This window comes from Carya illinoinensis, chromosome 10, assembly GCF_018687715.1.
Source record: "Carya illinoinensis cultivar Pawnee chromosome 10, C.illinoinensisPawnee_v1, whole genome shotgun sequence".
NCBI lineage: Eukaryota > Viridiplantae > Streptophyta > Magnoliopsida > Fagales > Juglandaceae > Carya > Carya illinoinensis.
In genome coordinates, this window is record NC_056761.1 from 37,139,962 (window position 1) to 37,161,411 (window position 21,450).

General features: G+C 35.3%; 2 protein-coding genes across 2 annotated transcripts; one reads left to right on the plus strand and one right to left on the minus strand.

Moving 5' to 3' along the window:
- Positions 1–10,608: 10,608 nt before the first annotated feature.
- On the plus strand, positions 10,609–12,062 carry LOC122279856 (F-box protein CPR1-like). The gene has a single exon (XM_043090735.1). It carries the CDS (start codon positions 10,770–10,772, stop codon positions 11,916–11,918), a length of 1,149 nt encoding a protein of 382 aa, XP_042946669.1. The 5' UTR covers positions 10,609–10,769; the 3' UTR covers positions 11,919–12,062.
- A 5,168-nt stretch (positions 12,063–17,230) lies between these two features.
- LOC122279857 (probable aquaporin PIP1-4) lies at positions 17,231–19,089 on the minus strand. The gene is made up of 4 exons (XM_043090737.1): positions 18,488–19,089; positions 18,057–18,352; positions 17,820–17,960; positions 17,231–17,569 (listed from the first exon to the last, which is right to left on the minus strand). Exons 1-4 carry the CDS (start codon positions 18,819–18,821, stop codon positions 17,477–17,479), a joined length of 864 nt encoding a protein of 287 aa, XP_042946671.1. The 5' UTR covers positions 18,822–19,089; the 3' UTR covers positions 17,231–17,476.
- Between the last annotated feature and the right edge of the window lie 2,361 nt (positions 19,090–21,450).

Genomic DNA, 21,450 nt, shown 5'->3' on the forward strand with positions numbered 1-21,450 from the left:
TATATGTTAAATTTTTAAAAATATTGAATTATATTTTTTAAAATATTGTTGCTACTAATAAATATAGATTTTAACTTTTGTGTGAAATTATGTTAATCAGGTCAAATGCGTTATGCATGTTAGTTTAACCCATTTACATTAAACAAGTTTAAATCGATCGTGTTGTATTAATTTATTTCTATCTAATTATTAAATAGGTCAAAACGGGGTAAGACAACACACAACCCATTTAGATAATGCATGTTAGTTTAACCTATTGTTATCTTGCATCAATTTCCGAAGTTTTTTGTACCAGATCATGAATATTTAGTCAATGGTTAGTAAAACTTCCTTGCTTGTTTAGATAAGATAATTTGAGTAGAGATGATCGACCGTGGAAGACACGTACGGTGTCTAGATAATTCTTTGCTTGAGTAAATTAAAGGGGAATCCATCAAGATTCAGATATATGTGCACTAGAATAATCTCACCTTCTTAGATCCTAAGGGAGAATTCATAATTCAAAGATATCTTCCAAATAAGCTTGAAGCTGATCATACTAAAAAGGGACATTAACAATTTATTCGCGACGGTGATGCGTGGAAGCCACTAGCCCACGTGCTAGCCAAAATGAGAAGGTATTTAGATATTATGGTCAATCCAAATACAAGGTACTTGCATGGTGACTAGAAATTGAAGTAATTGGGTGGCATTTGATAAGGGTGGCAATATGTGACATAACTCGTGGATTCAATACAAATACAATACATAAGTAGTAGGTTTGGGTTTGATGTTAAAGAATTTGGGTCAAAACAGGTTAACCCATTAAGACATGCGATTTATGAATGAGTTAACCAACTTAACCTGAAATCAACTTGTTTTGACCTGTTTAGATTTTATTTCATAATTAAAATTTTATTATTGTTAAGTTGTAATATTGGTATTTCTCAATATACTTATGTTTTTATTGTTTTATTGTTAGGAATGTAATTTTAGACCTATGCTCATATTTGTTATTATTTGGTTTGTAATATTGATTTTATTACATGTAAAAATTTGAAAACTTTTTATATATATTTTTTAAGATATTATTGCTACTAATAAATATGAATTTTAACTTTTATGTGAAATTAAGTTAATCAGGTCAAATGAGTTATGCGTGTTAGTTTAACCTATTTACATTAAAAGAGTTTAAATGGATCGTATTGTGTTAATTTATTTCTAACTAATTATTAAACAGGTGACATGATATAATCTATTATCTAAATGAATTGGGTTAGGGTTTGAAAGTTTTCACGTTTAGCTTAACAAGTGGAGTTTGGGTTGAGTTATATAGTCGAATATTCACGACTTGACACAACACGAGCATGGCTAGAAAACACGATTTTCCACCCGAGCACTTGATATGTTGCCACGTGTGAACAATCTTGTGTCTATAGATGTTCATGACTTGAGCGAAGATAAGCTGAAAGTATGCTCGACTTTCGCTCGACAGAGCACTTAACTGAATTGCAAACAGAGAGTTCATTCGAACTTCGCTCAATACTCACTCAAGCAAATAACCCGAGAATCTACTAGGGTTTCTGCCGCATAACCTATATCTATATGTATATTGTAAAAATTACGATCGTTAGTTTCAATTGTATTTAGCCCTATAGTGTATTTTGACATTCCTCAAGATAATAAAATCTTCTATATCTCTGTAGACATAGGCACGTTACAGAACCAAGTAAATTTGTATCGTGTGTGATTGATTTCTATTTTATGTTACTTTTCTTTTGTCGTTCTTCACAAAAACTAGTGTCAAGGACCAAAGTTCAAGTCTAAGGGAGAAAGATGATAGGAAAAGAAGTGAATGTATCAAGAACTAAAAACTTTGACTGCATAGACTTCAGATAATGGATGATACAGATCGAGGATTATCTCTATGAGAAGATACTTCATCTTTCTCTACTATGGAAGAAGTTGAACTACATGGAAGATGCTCATTGGAACCTGTTAGATCAACAAATCCTAAGGCTTATTCAGCTAACCCTACCAAGATCAATTACACACAATGTACATCTTGCAGTTCACGGTTCGGTTGATGATTGGGTCTTGTATTAGGGAGCTTCATTCCACACCACTTCACATTAAAAAATCATGCAGAACTATATTGCTGGTAATCTCGGTAAGGTGTATTTGGTTTATGGAGAGGTGTTAGATGTAGTGAGTGTGGGAAAAGTGAATATTCTACTCCTAAAAAAGATTTGTTCGACTTTGCAATAAGTCAAACACATTATTGAGTTGAAGAAAAAAGAAAAACATCATCTCTGTGGGCTAGCTTGATGATGGCAGTCATTCGATAGTTTTCTTGTGTGGCATATGGAAGGTCACAAAAGGAGCAATGGTGTTGGCTTGTGGTCAGAAAACTAGTACTTCTTTGTACATGACAATGAGATCGAGCAACACGATTACTACTATTGAAACTAAGAAATTTGCAAAGTTGGTGCTGCACACTTAGTCAAATGAGTCAGATTGGGTTGAAAAAGCATCTTTCGAAGGGAAAGTTAACAAAGCTGAAGTTAATTGATCTGGACATATGTGAGAGTTGCATTCTGGGGAAGCAAGAAAAGGTCAATTTCTTTAGGGGCGGTAGAGCACAAAAGTCAAGAAAGCTAGAACTGGTACACACGAATTTGTGGGGGCCTTTGCAGGTCTCATCTCTTAAAGGTTCTTGGTACTACCTCACCTTCATCAACAACTACAGTAGAAATGTATGAGTCTAATTCTTGAAACCGAAATCTGATGTATTTGCAATATTCAAGAAATGGAAAGCTTTGGTTGCGATAGAAACAAACCTAAACTTGAAATGATTGAGGATTGACAATGGTGGAAAGTAGATTGATGGAGGATTCAAGGAATATTATGCAACACATAGTACCACTCGCAGGACCCCACAACAGAATAGTGTCACCAAAGACATGAATAGGACCATTAATGAGTGTGCTAGGAGCATAAGGCTGCATGCTGGGTTACCACTGACATACTGGGCAGATGCAGTACTGTAGTTTATTTGATTAATTAAGGGCCATAAGTTACGTTGGAGTGCAAAAGAGCTAAAATATTCTCATCTAAGAACATTCGGTTGTGTTTCCTATGTTCATATTGACTCTCATGCTCGAAGCAAACTTAATGCAAAGTCAAGAAAGTCTTTCTTTATTGGCTATGGGGATGAGTCGTTTGGTTATAGCTTCTAGGATGAACAAAGTAAGAGAATTATCAAGAGAAGGATGTGATCTTTAATGAGAAAGTCATGTACAAGGATCAATCTAGTACAACAGCAGATGTAGCTTCTAATGAGTCTAAACTTGTGAGCTTGGATAAATTTTCTAGGACCATAATAGATAGTAAAGGTGTGAGTGATGGGGATAGTGGATGTAGTGCGCCCATTCCTATTGTTACGCAATCAGATCAGATCGTTGTGAAGGTCTGATAGTTCTAGAAGATGGGCAAATAGCAATTGTAGGTGTGGATTGATGGCGCTGCTATTTCTCTCTCTCTCTCTCTCTCTCTCTCTCTCTCTCTCTCTCTCTCTCTCTCTCTCTCTCTCTCTCTCTCTCTCTCTCTCTCTCTCTCTCTCTCTCTCTCTCTCTCTCTCTCTCTCTCTCTCTCTCTCTCTCTCTCTCTCTCTCTCTCTCTGTCACCGGTTGCTTGTGCTGCCCAGAACCACCGCTTGCCAGTGACGTGGCCAGCACCACCCACCCAGAAAATTTTCCCTCCGGCCGGCGCACCTCCCGACCAAAAATCAGCCCCTTTCGTGCCGCCGTTAGCCACCTAGAGCCCATCTAAGTTGCGGCGTTTTTGGCCATTTTCGCCGCCGTCGCTCCACCTCCGGCCACCATCTTTTCACCACTTCATCCCCTACCTCTTGCCTTCCTAACCCACCCATTTCCGGCCCCGATCCGTTGTCGGAGCAGCTCCCACGAGCTCAACTCCGATTTGCTCCTTTTTCGCTTCCACCGCCACCCACGGTCAAAACTCACTTCCATTAGCTTCATAAACATCTCTAGGCCATTCCCTATTAATCCCAAGTCTTGGTTTGTCCCCGTTCGAAAGTGAGTATTTTACAACCCACGGCCACAGTGTAAAATACACTGTTACGTTGCTTTTTCTCCGCTGTTTGCAACGTCGTAATCCTTCGAAAAATACCTTATAGCGCTGTAAGTATTTTTTAAACTCTATTTTAGATTTAAATATATTTTTTCTCTTACAATAAATTATTTGACTGATTGGTTGATTCAGGACTGAGTCCGAGGAGTTCGAGGGTCGGATGGATTGAGGACGGAGTTGCTTGGTTTTGTTGATTTTGTGATTGGTTGGATGTTTTGTATCTTGAAGTGTGCATTGCATGATGCATTCATGTGCATTTCATTTAAATTGAGAAAAATCGGTGTTATTTGTGTAAATAGATTTTCGGGTGCGTGTGTATCACGACCCCAAGCCGAGATAGAGTATTATTTCGGTGGAGCTCATCTGGTCACTCGGGAGCATAATATACTGAGTGACGTCCCCTGGGTTGTCGCTAGGCGACAACGAGAATGGGCGGGATGGTAACGCTCTCATACCGACTTCATGGCCCTTTGCTGGCGAGGGCTAGAGGATGCTTGGCTACGTACGCATGGGGCACGGAACTGGGCATCGCTCGTTACGAAGTCACACGCATGGTCGTTACTCGTGGTGTGATGATGGGAGTCAGGGTGTGCGGATGACCCCTAGGGGGGGTCATGATGCATTTGGATTAATTGGTTATTGTTTTGAAATTGGATTTGGGCCAAATGAGATTTTTGACATGAGTTGGAAAGTAATATGTTTTTGTGGCTAAATGGGACTTTTGGCGTGCGTGGAAAAATGTGATTTTATAAAATATATATGCATTTGGCATTCTTTCATGCATATTGTTGAGTTTAATATGTTTTTATCTTGTGGCGTTTGGATTTTTACTTACCTGCGACACCATTTTGGTACCGTAGATTCTGATGCAGAGATCGAGAAGGAGGAGGAGGCTGAGCCCGAGGAGGCGGCTCCGCCGGAGTATTGATTTGGAGTTTATACTTTGTAGTTTGGTTTGAAAAGATATTTGTGGCTTGTAATATTTTATTATGTATATTTTGAACGGGTTTGTATTAAACAAAGAAAAATTCTGGTACTTAGTTATAAGATTTTTATTATCCGCTACGTGTTTTTATTTGCACACTTGTTGCATGTTCACACACTTGGCACTTAGCGATAGGGTGGTGACCCGTGTTGTCATCATCTCAACGTCTCAATTTCTACATATCTGTATGTGGGATTTGGAGGCGTCACACTGATGGTGATGAGCCACAAAGCTATGAGGAAATTAGACATGGGAGTTGATCGGGCTTCCAACAAGCAAGAAAGCAGTACACAATAAATGGGTATACCGTCTGAAGACTGAGCATGACGGCAACAAGAAGTATAAGGCTAGACTTATTGTGAAATGGTTTTAGTATAAGAACGACATTGACTAATTTGAGGTTTTCTCTCCAGTTGTAAAAACCACAACAATCAAACTAGTACTAGAAATTGATACTTGAGAATATTTGTGAAAGCAAGAACCATGTTGATATGTTGACTAAGGGTGTTACATTTGTAAAACTAAAGCTATGAGCAAAGCTTTAAGACAAGGGCCATAACCTACGAAGGTGGAGGGTTTCAATTTTAGAAGAAGTGTTGATACATTGGCAATATGAGTCTCAAAGTGGGAGAATTATTGGGTTTGTAAAGCCTGGTTCATGACTTGAGGGGAGGCAAGATGAAAGTTTGCTCGACACTCGTTCGATAGTGGGCTTGATTGAAAATTAGATAGATAGTTCACTCGACACTTACTCAACAGTTGGCACAAGCGAGACTCAAAACAAAAAGTTCTATCAAGGCTCGTTTGATACTCGTTTGAGCTAATAACTAGATAATTAAATCTACTAGAGCTTTGCCACTGTGAACAATACAATTGTCATTTTCAATTGTATTTCACCCCATAATGTATTTTGACATTCAGAGAATAAAATTCTCTACAAATCTGTGAACGTAAGCACGTTGCCAAAGTACATAAATTTTGTGTCATGTATAATTGATTTATGTTTTGCTCAAATTTTCTCTTGTCGTTTCTCACAACAAGGATTGACGGGCTTCCAATAATATTGGTGGGGGCATGTAATGACTTAATTAATGGTGGATTAAAAGCTAATCTATATTTAATGTTTTATGGCTCGAAGCAACAAAAAGTAGGAAGAGGAAAAAGAAAAAAGCAAAAGGGAGGGAAAGAAAGGATAGGGCGAGTACTAGGTTTTTTAAGAGGTGAGGGGGAACACCTTTGGTGCAATTGTGGGGAATTTGGTAGAAGAGAGAATAAGGAGAGATAGGCTATCAAAATGATCCAACTAGCTTTTTTGTTTTTTTCCTCTAAGCAAGCATTTCATAGATAATCTAAGTAATTACAAGCTACTAGATTTAATGGGATGGGAGCCCCCAACAGTCATCCCAAAACAAACAAAAACAACACGAAAAATAAAAAAGATGGATCTAGAGTAAAAAAATTTAGCTCTCACCCATTTCTCATAAAGGGAAAGCTACTTGAAACGGTTTTAGCATAGTCTGATAAATAGACTATAACACTATGATTACAAGTTGCAGTGGATTGTTGTGTGCCGCATTTTGTTGGTCTTGGCTAGCTGGAGGAGATTTTCACAACCACTTCATTTTGATCATTGGTTAAGGAAAGCAAAAATATAGGAAAGTAGCAACTGAAAAATAGGTCGATTCATTGGCGAAAGACTATCACTATCTATAAAGGTGTATGTAACTCATGCACCACTCTTGGAAACAAGATAAAAGTTGGATCTGAGAGATCCGAAGCCACTTGTCCCGATGGTGCCGCATGTGGCCGCATCAAACTCTCTATGGCCAGACGCGTGATGTGACGCCCCCAAATTCCGTTTGGGATCGGACAGACATTTGAAGCGTCGAGACATGCAACACAAGGTTACCTGCCCCCGTTCATGACATATAAGATGTAATGTTCCTAACATGTATCTAACATTATGTAATATTCGCAGCGGATAATTTTTTTCTTTAGCAATACTATGCACCAAATTGAAAATATCACAAATGCTTAAAACATACATCATACATAAAGACCCATTGAACAGATCACAATACTAGTCCAAAATGGTTATGATCCAAAAAGTAATAGAGATGCAACTCCATTGTACAAGTAGTAATTTACGTTAACTACTATATTAACATTGACGTCGTACCGTCGCTTAGTCAACTGTATCTAGTTGATCAACTCCTGATTCTCTTTCAGGTCCTGTAACAAGATCTACCATTCGGGGGAATGGTAGTTGGGACTACCAAAGTGATATTTGATTACAAATCTCAGTAAGTTAACAAAAAACTTCCACACAATCTAATGATGCATGGATGACAGTAAAAACATAAATGCATAATCAAATTCATAAGTAATTAAAGCATAATTTGGCATACAACATAGCATAATTGACATAACTTAAATTGAAACATGAACTGAACTTGACTTGACATGAACTTAATCTAAAACTTGACTTAACATGAAAAATACATACTCCACAGTTGTTGTGGTCTCATGTATTCTACGTGTAAATACATACTCCACAGTTGTTGTGGCCCCATGTAATCTACGTGTAAATACATACTCCACAGTTGTTGTGGCCCCATGTATTCTACACAAACTTGACTTAACATGAAAAATACATACTCTACAGTTGTTGTGGCTCCATGTATTCTACATGTAAATACATACTCCACAGTTGTTGTGGCCCCATGTATTCTACGGAACCTTATTCTTTAACTGCTTAAATACATACTCTACAGTTGTTGTAGCTCCATGTATTCTACGTGTCACAATTGCTGTGTCTCACGTAGTGTATGCGTCACAATTGCTGTGACCCCATACATAAGTAATCAAGATGAAACGTGACTGAAATACGAAATGACTGAAACCCTGACGTAACATAACGTGACTTGAACATAATTTGAAATACATGACCAACTTGAGATAGAAACATTTCGTAACATGGCATAACATATAATAGACAACATATTTAACATGACATACTTGCAACAGTAAACATTACATGACTTGACATACATGTAATAGATGGTATACTTAGCATGACATACTTGTAAGGTACAGTAATACATGACAGAATATATTATGTAAAAGATAAAAATTGATGACAGAATAAATTCTGTATAATAGACAATTACGTGATAACTTGGCATGGCATGACATATATGATAACACACATACATACACTGTAGTTCCTTTATTTAGCACACATACACAGTAGACTGCTAGTAAGTTAAAAGCTAACTTACCTCAATCTCCGCGTTTCTTATAAAACTTTAAGCGCGATCACGATGAACTGTAATTAGTGATTCTAAAAGTTAGCACTAAATCACTAATAAATTGAAATATAGAAAATACTAACTTAAAGAGTAAAATTTCCATTTTACTCTCTGCATGTAAGAAAATGACCGTTTTACCCATAATTTAAGGATTTTGCATACTAACTCCAAAAGTCACCAAAATTTACATGCATCATGTAAATTTTATCCTCAATTCAAATATCAATTTAGAAAAATTTAAAACTAATCACAACTATTAAAACTCCATAGGGTCAAAATTTTCATATGCTATTTCTATTGATTTTTGTTTCCAACTTGTTTTGATCAACCTTTTGATCTATGACTTATAAATATGTGATCTTCAAACCAAACCATCACATGGTTTAAAAAGATATCCTAAAACATATATAAGCTTCTAATTCAAGATCACATGGTTAAAAATTAACCAAAACATAAATTTAGCCAAGAACATCCACACTTTGGCTTATTTGAATATCTTTTTGCATAAAATTTCATATCTTTGAAACTAATATCAAATATCTTCAAAATAATAATATAACATGTATATAAGATGCTTAGGATCTCCAATAAAATTATCAAAGTCATTGGAATAAGTTTAGACCACCAAAGAGTTAAACTTTCTCAAAACAGAAACTGTTTTTCCTCTTCCAGTTTCTAAGTTTTTAAATCTAAGAAAATCTTTCATCAAAATCTTTAATCATGCAAAAATCCGCAACCAATAGTCATATATACATGTTAACAATACTCCATAAAAATTTCAGACCAATATCTATCCATTAACTTGGTCAAAAACTCCAAACTATAACATATTCTCCAGTTTATCTTCCATAATGACCTTTTTATAGTTTACATAATATTTGACTGATCAAATCATCTTCAAATGGGACAAATAAGATATCCACATAAACTAGACTCAAAAAGGAACAACTTATATGAAGGAGACTTTATGATAAAACACTTACAAAAGTTTCGAAATGGGCAGGTAAAAGAACTCGTAAAAGCTGTCTGAGAGAGAGAGTGTTTGATATTCTTTTAATGAAAAGTATAAATGAAAATAATTTTGTGCGGAGAGGTGGCTGGAGATACTTATGGATGAGATATGGAAGAGATGAGGTTGGAGTGAGAGTTAAGTGTAGGACTCTCTTACCTGAAGTGAGAGTTAAGTGTAGGACTCTCTTACCCGGAGTGAGAGTGGAGTGTAGGACTCTCTTACCTAATAATATCTACAAAAATCAATTCAAGATATTTTTACCCAATAATATCCACGAAATTAGCTTAAAATATTTTTATCTAATAATATCCACAAAATTAGTTTAAAATATTTTTATCCAATAATATCTACAGTTTTGAACAGACGTTTTGTCCGAAAATATGAAAAAAAAAATGTTATTGCGCCATAAGATCTTAAATAACCCTCCGAGTCTAATGGCACAAACCATAATACATTTTGACACTTCTAACTATCTCCAATAATCAAAAACACACTTCTGATACCATAGTAAATAATAACACTAACTATGTAGTTAGACAAAAACCTATACGATTAATAGATTCGTAAAAACTTATGGGGTCTTCACGAGGTTCCTAAAGTTAATAGAAATTTCACAATTGAATTTCTAACGGGCTGTTACACGTGAAACTCATATGTCACTCTTTTTGTTGATTTTCTTCCACTGCCCAACAGATCAACGACTGGATAATTTGATGGTGGGGCGCATGGTAGTCGTAGGAGGCCGGTATGCAGCAAATCTATACATCTTAGTACTATGGACGAGAAACTAAAGAAAATGAAAGGAAAAAAAAAAAAAAACTTTAGACAATTCTAGTATAGGCCAAACAAGGAGAGAGAGTGAGAAGCCGAAGCTCCACCACCTCTGGCGGAGAGGTTGGGATGGTCTAGAGATGTACACCTCATCCTGTTTGTATCGATCCCACTAACTTAGTTGTCCTCTCCTTATTTATTAGTTGTCTTGTTCTCGATATTGTATGCAACAAAGTTGGAAAATAATAATAATAATAATAGAGTTGCTATTGTGGGCTCACACCCGGCCAGTCTGGCAAGTTGGTCTCAATACCGATCTTAGTTAATGGCCCAAGGGCCCTATGGAATCTTGGCCCAGGGAGGACAAAAGTGCTTCGAAAACTATAGGCGTCGAAGGCACGCACGTTTCCGGAGTCGCAACGCAATGGCAAGCTCGAACAAGTTAAGATGTACACATCATATTGACAATCTTAAACCTTAGGAACATCCTTGTCTGGCAAACCGTGTTGGAGTAGCAGCGCAGATTCACAACGCACGTATAGCTGTAGCGTCCAGAACCATGGTGGTTCCGACCAATCATATCCCCGAAGATGTGCTCACAGACATTCTCTTGAGGCTCCCTGTCAAGTCCCTTGTTCGATTCAGGTTCGTTTGCAAACCTTGGTATGCCTTACTGAAAAACCCCGATTTCATGACTATCCACCTTAATCTCAAAGTCAAAGCCAACCATGGCTGTCATCTCTTGCTTGTTAACAGTCAAGAACAAAACCACACATTCTCCTTGATATCGAACAAAACACTCGATGTAGCAGCCAAGATAGATGCCCCTCAAGGAGTAAAGTTTGGAATTATTGTGGGTTCCTGCAATGGCTTAGTCTGTTTATCTCAGGGTTCGGTTATTCTCTTATGGAATCCTGCAACCAGAGAACATAAGATTCTCCCAACACCTTGCATAGACCCCACGTTTCCAAATCTGCTAATCATGAAAATCTCGGTAGGTTTTGGTTTCCATCTCGATGACTACAAGGTGGTGAGGATTGTGTACTTTAGAGGCCTGCAGGATGGAAATCCAGTTCATGCCAGAGTTGAACTGTTCTCGACGAGTACAGGTTCTTGGAGAATGATCAATGCCATCGTGCCCTGTAACATAGAGCAGCGCAGGTGCGGGGTGATCCTGAAAGGAGTGCCATATTGGCTAGGGTTTGGACCCTTTTGGCCAAACACAATCTTCGGACCCGGGGAGCCGCGTCGGGACGAGTTTGTCTTATCTTTCGACATGGGCAAGGAGGTATTTGGCCTGGTGGGCGTGCCAGACCCAGATGCCAAAGGCTCTTGCCATAAATACAGCAAGAAACTAGGCGTATATGAGGGAAGTGTTGCTTTAATCTATTATCCCTGCCACCAACATGTTGACAACTTTATCGAATTCTGGGTCATGAAAGATTATGATCTTGGTATTGACGAGTGTTGGACTAAAGTACTGAGGATTGGACCGTTTTCTAGCAATATTGGGATTGCACTGGGGTGTTGGAATAATGGAGTGGTCATATGGCAGAACGACAAGGACGAGTTGTTTCTGTACAACCCCATTACCAAAGACATCAAGAAACTGTCAACTCATGGGGCTACAAACTTTTCTGCCAGCGTTTCCACTTACATGGAGAGCCTACTTCCAGTGATTAACACTGGAATTAAAGATCTGTATTAGATACTGCAACTTGATGAGTTGATTCAAGTATATAAAGAAAATGACAGCAACTTGTTTAGCCATTGCACGAGTTATGGTAACATTTGAATTGTGGCCAGGTCGAAAGTATCTTTTTCAAGTGCGATCGTTAACTATTTTTGCTAGAACGGGTTTTTTAATAATATTATTTTTATAGTAGATTTTATCATTTTTATAAGACATGTTAAATAATTTCATAATTCAAACCCCTTGGGTCAAGGCTCTAGGACATCGATCACTGTATTTATTACACTCTAAGAAAGTCGTGTCCCCTGTCGTGGCCGAATCGAAATGATTAGCGTAGGGCCAACAATTGAATTTGGATGCATGGATCGGTCTGAATTTTATGAAATAATGCCTTGGAGCTAAAAATGGATCGCATGAGAAATCTCGAGTTATTGATGGAAATTATACCCTTAGTTCTAATATGAATATAAATAATATATTTAAAAGTATTGTCGATGCATTTTTCTAAACATAGAAGCCAGATGGTCACATTACCCATGATTTATGGTGATGGAGTAATCATCTAAGGTTTGAACACTAAAATAAATAAGAAAAATAAAAATAAAAATAAAGAGAAAACAAACAAATTTAGGTGGTTAACGTTAAAAATTAGGCTCACGTGTCTTCGTAATAATCTTTTTAAAAATACAGTTTTTCATGTCTACTCTAAACTCTCTCGTACCATTTTCATGGAGGAGGAGATGAAGACGGATGTCACGGAAGTCACGAAGGAGCAAGCTGGGGAACATGATCCATTATCATTACAAGCATACTTTTTTTTTTTGTTTGTCGTCTTCCCCTCTTTTTGTCTAGCTGTCTTTTGCTTTATGTGCATTTCCTTTCTTGGCTTGAGCCTTGAGTCTAGATGGACCACAATTTTTGTCTCGGCAATTTTTATTTAATATGGCGGGCTTCAATTTGCCATAACCTCTTATTTGAACATTGGGACGAGTTTGGTTACGCGCAAGGTTTAAATTCATTTTCGTCTCATTTTATTTTATTTTAATATTTAAATATAAATTTTTTAATTTTTAACTTTTTAAATTTTTTTCAACTAATTATTACATTTAATAATTACAAATTAACTTTCAAATAAAATACAAAATATAATTCAAACTTTTCAAATTTCAAAATAAAAATTATATTAAAAAATTATATTGTAACAGTATTTGAATTTTATAGTATTTTTATTCAATTTTTTCTATCTCTTTTTCCAAAACCATATAGAATATGTTAATTTAAAATATTTTACTACTATTCGATCGTAAATTATCTCATTACTATTTATAAATTTCTCATCTCATCTCAACTGTATAACGTCGAAACAAAATTAGTCTACAACATATTTTATCCCCAACCAATATGCTTGAATTTTATGAAGTTGTTGGCCGATTAAAAAGTATTTGAGTTTGGCCGGGTAACTGAGGACGCATATAACGTGGTAAGTTTTGTAACACGTTTCTTCTTAAGTTTTTTTTTTTTTTTTTTTTTTTTGTTTAAATCAAGCTCAAATGCTATAATTGATTGTTTTTACATCTAAACTAATATTTTTATAAAATAATATAAAAATCCAATAGTAAATTAATAGTCAAAATTAGATTTATTTTCTAAATATAGCTTGGTAAAAATCATTATATTCAGCCATAAATTATAAAAAAATGATATTTATAATCATAGAAGGTATGAACACCGTATATTCATTTTGAAAATATGAATAAATATAAGCTTCGTATAAAAAATTAATTTTTTTATAATAGACTCAACTCTTTTCTTAAAAAAGTGCACAACGCTTATATAACAAGTCATGACTAGATCTACCATTATTCTAAATTATGTTTCTTAACTTCCTGATCCTACCAGTAAGAATCTTTTGCGGCACTGACGACTAATTGTGTTACTAGTATGACAACTCGATGACCTAACTTGGATGCTGTGATGGATCTATCTTACTACAAAAGTGAATTTATTTTTATCCACTTAATTAGGGCAGGAACAAATAAACCAAAGGTTTTTGAAAAAATTTAGTTAAAAGTATAATTGCATATTAATATATACATTAATTTAATATGATTAATCAAAAAGTAAATTTTATTAAAAATATTGTTAATTTAAATTTTAAATATAAAAGAATCAATATTTATATGTAGATTAATACGTAATTTTACTTGTAAGTAACAGAACTCAAGATTTTTACTCTTTCCAATAGATCCAAAATAACTACGTACCCTTGTACTTATGGCCATGCACTTCTACCCATGTGTACGTAAATATATTCATATACCATCTTTGCGCTCCTATCATTGTTTTTGGTATCGTACCGTACTGGTCACTAGGTTGATACATGTATGGTACCTGTTTTGTACCGACTGAAATACTGGTCAGTACCGGTTCTACTGGCCTATATTTCAGCTTGTACCGGCCTACGTACTGGCCGGTATTTCGGCCTTTATCTTCTTCTTTTTTTTCATTTTTTCAAGTTATAATTTCATTTTTTGACCTCCTAATTCATATTAGACTATTTATAATTTATATATACATATGTATTCCTGTATAATTTATTCATATATGGACTATTATTTTGAAATATAATTTATACATATATTTATATATATAATTTATTTATATATCGACTATCCCGAAACGGTACCAGTATCGAAATACTTTATTCCAATGCCTTGCCCGGTATAACATCCAGGATATTCAAAACATTGGCTCCTACCTTAATAATCCAAATAAAATAAGGTAATATTAGACACAAGTTTTAAATAGACAACCTTTACACGTACCCTTTATAAAAAAGTGAGTTTTATTAAAAAAATAATAATTTTTTTTTATACTTTTTTAAGGTGAAGTCTACTTTTTTACAAAAATTAGACTGGCCTATTTAGAATTTGTATAAATTATTTCTCAATAAAATAACAAGGATCATGCTAGCGAGCCTCCCATTGGTAAACACCGGGTGTATTGCTAGTAATAAATTTCTTATTTTTTTTTTAACATTCTTAATCGTTAAAAAAATAAAAAATAAAAAATTTTATTAATCATTATTTTCTTAATTATGAAGTAAAAAAAATTAAACAAAAAAACTAAAATACGTGAGTGGTATAAAGATTGAACGGTAAAAAGCTCCACTAGCATTTTCCAAATAATAATCCTAATTTAAAGCAATAAAATTATCAAACAGTATTAATAACTCTTCCTACTTTAACTAAATAATAACTTACTAAAATAAAATACAAACTTCAACCCACTTCTTGTACTACTCGGCTACTATTCTTCAGGGAGTTGACTTTTTAGTTCGTTTCCATGCTGCTTCTGCAGCTAGGATTCGTAGCTGCTACTGCTGGCGAGATCACATGAAAGATTGTGTCTAGGTATATATGCCGTATGGCGCCAGATGAGTCCTTAGATATGCTGTCTAGTACAATACAGAAGTCTACCATCATATATGGTTGATCATGATTAGTTGATTGGGCTGTCCAAGCTCTTGGGATAGGTGGGATTTTGGGTAGAGTTTCCAGGCCTGGGAATGTTCAGGGTGTGCTTTTTTGAAGAGAGTGAAGAATTATTGGGGTTGGGGTGGGGACTTGTCGTGTAGTGTATTGTTGAGTGACAGCCAGCTCTGGTCAAGGGTATTCATTGCGAAGAGGAGAATTCCTGAGTTTGATCTGGGGTTATGTGAAGGCTAGACTAGTGAAGGTGTAGAATGTCACGAACCCATTCGAGCATAGTTAGATTGGGGTTGGACAATATATAACAAACGCGCAATGGCTCTCTCCAGATTGTTCAAGCAAAAGGCTACAGAAGGAACATGCGATCATCTTGGGTTTTTGATTCCTTTGCAGAGCTGGGCAGTGGTATCAAGTGGCATCTCATGTTTGCTGGAGTACTTCATTGCTAAACTTTTTGGTCTCACTAAATCAGCATTTGCATTGAGGTTTGGCAGGATGCCAATTTTGTCTTGTGGTCCTAATTAGTTCATGATGTCACTGAATCCGTGTCTCTTGTTTCATGTTGACGGTTTTGCTGCAAGATTGTTGATTTCACTTGAGATAATGTCAATATCTACGATTTAATTTCTTGCCAGTTATGAAGTCTTTTTTTTTTTTATTTTAAAAAAAAAAAAAAAAAAAAGACTACCTTACTTCATTTCAATTATAAAGATCTGTTTACCATTACCAAAGCCTTAGAACATTCCCATCCGGTTTCCCAAAGCATCATATTTCTCATAATTCGGGATTTGTTTTGAAGTTTTGATCAAAATGTCCTCCACATCCGGATCTCTATTTTAGAAAAAATGTTTAGGGACTAAACAGTAAATCTCCATATTTGGAGACTCACTATTCATTTCCTAAATTATTTTTATCAATATTTTATTCTAATATATCAAATAAATAATTTTTCAATCATCTACACTTTCTCTCATACTCATATTTATTATAGTTTTAAATAATAGTTTTAAAAATAATTTAATTAATTACGAAAATATAAAAAAATTAATTTTAAAAATATTTTCATATTCACAAAAAAATAATTTAAATTTTTGTTTAAAATATTCACTAGAGTAATAGTTCAAAAAATAAAAAAAAATATTGAGTAGTTAAATTTGTAAATAGAAGTGAAAGAAAAAAGTAATAAAAAAATATTATTTAATAGAATAGAGATAGGGATGGAAAATGGGATGTAGGAAGTTTTTGAAAGACGATTAAAATTTAGAAAAAAATTTGAGAAAATGTGATTTTAAATTAAATTATAGGAATGAGGATAAGGAATGGGACGTGGATTCTCTTATATCCCTCCCCATCACAACTTTATCTTTTATGGTGGTGGCGGTGGCTGCAAAGGTAGTTAGAAATGAAAGGGATTTTCGTGGTGGCTTTTTCTTTCTAATTTTATGGTGAAGAACCAAACCATGCACGGACTGAGATGAGAACCGTTCTAATTTGAATAGCTTGAATTTGTGCAACCCAGTTTTTCAGACACTCAAAAGGTAGTAACTGAATGGGTGTGGTCCATGGTCTCTGGTATAAAAATATGTCGCCAGGTTTCAAAGCTCTAAAGAAGACATGACAATTTTTTGTACAACTTTTTACAAGTACAATCATATTAATAAGGGATATACGATCATCGGATTGAAGAAGTTTTGCACGTACACCTTGGTTTTTGGAATTCATTGAACCTGTTTTTGTAACACTCATTGTTGATGTAATCATCATGGTTTTCTTCCATTGAGGATTTTCTTAATAAAATTTGCTGGATTAAAAAAAAAAATATCAAGGGGAAAGAAATTAAGAACTTCATGACATTAATATTATATGGTTGGAGTGCGAGAACTGAACATCTGTCATTCATGAACACATATATAATAAGCAACCCCGTGGAGAAGAGAAGTCGGGTGAGAAGTCTAGATAATAGCTTTGTTTCTTGCCCGTTTACATATATCAAGACGAAAATACAAGAAGAAAAACCCAGATTTGCCCATTGGCAGAGGATACTTAAGTTACCAATCAACCATGTTGCAGGTCCTTGCTTCATCACTTAGACTTGAATGGAACGGCCCTGATCACTATCTGATGATACAAAGCAGCAAGTGCTGCCCCGATGAATGGTCCTACCCAGAATACCCACTGCACCAGAAAATATTGACAATAAACAGTTAGTGAAATTCTGTAACAAATCGGCTCTCCCGTTTACTAATGGAATTGATCATCTATGTTCCTCTGGCATGAGTTACTCATGATGTGTTAGTGAAATTCAATTGCCGACAAGAACATTATTACATCTAAACAAGCGTATTTCCGGTCCAAGTTCACCATTTCCTAATTTTATTCGTGCTCATCTTTCAAAAGTACTAAAAAAGATGATAAAGTTACTTACATGGTCATCCCAAGCTTGGTCTTTGTTGAAAATAAGGGCTGCGCCAAGACTCCGGGCCGGGTTGATACCTGTCCCCGTGATGGGGATGGTGGCCAAGTGAACCAGAAATACAGCAAACCCAATAGGCAGTGGCGCCAAGATCTGAAAATAGAAGTCCATTTATCTAGTCATGAAACTTTCGAAGAGTAATTTTATGAAAAAGAAATGCACATCCTTGAAAGAATATTTTTTGCTTACAGGGACGTGGGAATCTCGGGCATTTCGCTTGGCATCGGTGGCGGAGAAGACAGTGTAGACAAGGACGAAGGTGCCAACAATCTCGGCTCCAAGGCCATCTCCTTTGGTGTATCCCTTGCTGATAGTATTGGCACCACCACCAAGCCTCTCGTACTCAGTTTTCTGGAAGCCCTTTACCACACCAGCACCGCAGATGGCTCCCAAACACTGCATTATTATGTAAAACACCGCCCTGGTCAGCGAGAGCTTCCTTGCCAAGAACAGCCCAAAAGTCACTGCAGGGTTAATATGACCACCTGCACAAAACCCCATACAAACAATTAGTCCTCTTAACAACTTCACAATTGTAAATCATACCCAAAAACAAAGAAGAATTCCTTTGAACTTATTGTATAGAACCAGTCTTCATTTTTGTTTTGATGCATTGTTACCTGAAATCCCAGCAGTGCAATAAACAAGAGCAAAGATCATCCCACCAAAAGCCCAAGCAATGCCTTGAATCCCCACCGAAGAACACTTGTTCGGAGATCTGGCCACACCCATCACTGTCAAAACAGTGATGTAAAGGAACAAGAATGTGGCCACAAACTCGGCTATGCCAGCCCTGTAAAAGGACCATGATGACAGCTCTCCAGGCTCAAACAGCGGTGCCGGAGGTGGCTCCTGGTAGTCCTTGACATCTTGGCTCTGAGCAGTTGTTCCAATAGGTTGCCTCTCCCTGTACCTATTTGCACCCAACCTCACATCTTCATCTTTCCCCTCCATTTCCTTTCTTTCTAGCTTCAGAGACCTAGGCTGTGTACTCTCTTCACCCTGGTGTTCTGTAGGCTCGTGAAAAGCTTGGGTATGACTGAATATCAAGGAAAAGGCTCACAAGTTACAAAGTTCTAGCGATAGGAGTGGGGTATTTGTAGCATGGACAAAGGATGGGAGGTACTCTTGATTCCTTGAATAGCTTTTGGAGTTTTCTGACTAATTAAGAGAGAGAGAGAGAGAGAGGGAGAGAGAGAAAACTGTACATTGTCGTGACTTCCCACCAACCTTTCTCCGTTCATTCATCACCTTGTGGAAAAAGAGATAGGGCTGCTTCGCTTGTAATCATATGGATAGACATGAATGTGTCCTCCTTTCATCTTCCTCATGTGTGACTCTCCCTTTGCTTATTTACCTTGCAACAATACTTGACTTCGAATTAAAGTTTTCGAAATGATCATGGCACAAAGGACGATTGGATGAACCACTAGGAAAAGTTGGTGAGGGATAGTGGCAGTAATTAAAGGGGTGCACGCGAAAGCTAGCTTTTTTTTCTTAATTCATCTGTAAGAGCTTGTTAAAGATAAATCCTTTGCATGAACATTATATATGCTTTTAAAGCATATATAATGAACTATAATGACATCTTAATTGAATAGGATTTAACCTCAAATACACCATGCACACACATGAGTAAGTTGTTTGTTAGCTGCCTTTAATTGAGTGTAGTTTCATTCTATCATATATAGAAAATTGAGTGAGCATTTTAATCAAAAATACTATTTTTAATATAGAAATACTTTAGTAATAAAAGAATTTAATAAATATAAATTTACAAATTAATGTAATTTAATATAATATATTATATTATGAAATTATTTTTATTTTAAAATAAATCTAATTTACCATATAAAACCAATCAATTTCTAAATTTATATTATAAAATATCTTTATAATTATAACATTTCTTTCTTAAAATCAATAAATAATAGATGATTGCAAACACTTAAACCTTAAAATTAGGTTCAGTTGGCTAATTATTCGATAATTATATTTATTCTAGTATTCAGTCCTGTCCTATCATCTTATTTATAATGAGGCAGTGACAACACTGGGATCGATAAAGCTAGCTGGAGTATTAACAGTACTTGCTCATGAAGTAGCACTGCATACCCTATCTGGCTTCTACAAAATATGTCAAAATAGTATAAAAAGTAAATTAGAGTTATTTTGTGTATTTTTTATATTTCTGATTTATTGATATAATTGATTAAAATAATTATTTTATATTAAAAAAATAATATAATTAATTATATTATAAAAATATAAAAAATACGTAAAAATAGTTACATATCAAATTTTTAAAAATATCTAATAATGTGCTTTATATGAACTTACAGTCTGAGAACATGAATATTGGGGACATGCAGATCCAATTGTATATATATAATGAGCCGACCATTGGTTGAAAGCCATAGAAGCCATGGAATATAAGGTGGCCAATTGACAGCCACAAACTTTAAAAGTTTGGAAGACCGACTTTTGCCGTCCCATTTCTGAATTTCATGCGCGGTCGAGTCGTGTGTTTTTTGAACTGCATGCCTAACGTGCATCTCGTTGTCCCTCCCTGTCTCGAATGAACAGTCCTGCTTAGTTATTCAAATTAAAACCTCCAATTCTCTTTTGTCCAAGTTCTTTAAAGTTTATACCGACATTAAATCTTCAAAATGCTTGAGACAATTTTCCTAGTAAACCAGGGTGGTGATCAGTACTGAATCATCTTTCAGTCGTCTAGCTATACAGAGAGCAATCAGCATGCCACCGGGTGATATCAATATAGAAATCCACTAATGTCTTGAGTTTTTTACTTGTGTTCTAAGTAGAGTTTAGAGACCGAATATTTCACGTCATGTTTATATAAGTAATGTTTAATGCAATTATAGGTAGTGTAAACACTAAATTTCTTTTAAAAAAAAATATTATTATTAAAAAATTAATTTTTATATAAATTATTTTATTTATTCAAATTTGTCAAAATTGTTCACACTGATTGACAATCACTTCAGAGTAATTTGCGCAGAAAAGCTCTCCTTCTAGCTTAGCGTAGCATTTAATGCAGTGTTGTATAAGAAGCCAAAAGGCATTAGCTTTTCTTTCAAAAAAAAAAAAAAGGCATCAGCTTTTGGAGCGGGGTAGGTCCCAAATTATACCCTCTTGACCCTTGCCGACTTGCTGCCTAAATACCTTTATACCTCCTAAAATGTTACCATCATTGCGGGCGGCATTGCTTTATACGCTGTGTCTTATACTTCTAGCTTCTTAGGATCACCTGTATGTGTTTGGGTTGGGCTTTTCAAAATATGGGTTGGCATGTGGTTTATTTGGTCTTACTGTGTCGGCATGGCCCACACAATCTACTTAATTACAACAAACAAATGGTAGGTACTAATAATAATAATAATAATATATCTTTTAATTTATATTGAATTATCTATTCTCAAATTAAAATAATAATATAATATTAAATATTTTAATAATAATTATTTATTTTTTTATATTTTACAAATACACTCTATATATTAATTAATAATTTAATTTTTACTTAAAATTATTATTTTTAACTATTTTATTTATGAACCTA

Coding starts and splice junctions, on each gene's coding strand:
- LOC122279856 (XM_043090735.1), top strand. CDS start 10,770: ATGGTGGTTCCGACCAATCATATCCCCGAAGATGTGCTCACAGACATT.
- LOC122279857 (XM_043090737.1), bottom strand. CDS start 18,821: ATGGAGGGGAAAGATGAAGATGTGAGGTTGGGTGCAAATAGGTACAGG. Junction 18,353..18,487: donor TTGCACTGCTGGGATTTCAG/GTAACAATGCAT, acceptor GGTTTTGTGCAG/GTGGTCATATTAACCCTGCA. Junction 17,961..18,056: donor CCCGAGATTCCCACGTCCCT/GTAAGCAAAAAA, acceptor TTCTATTTTCAG/ATCTTGGCGCCACTGCCTAT.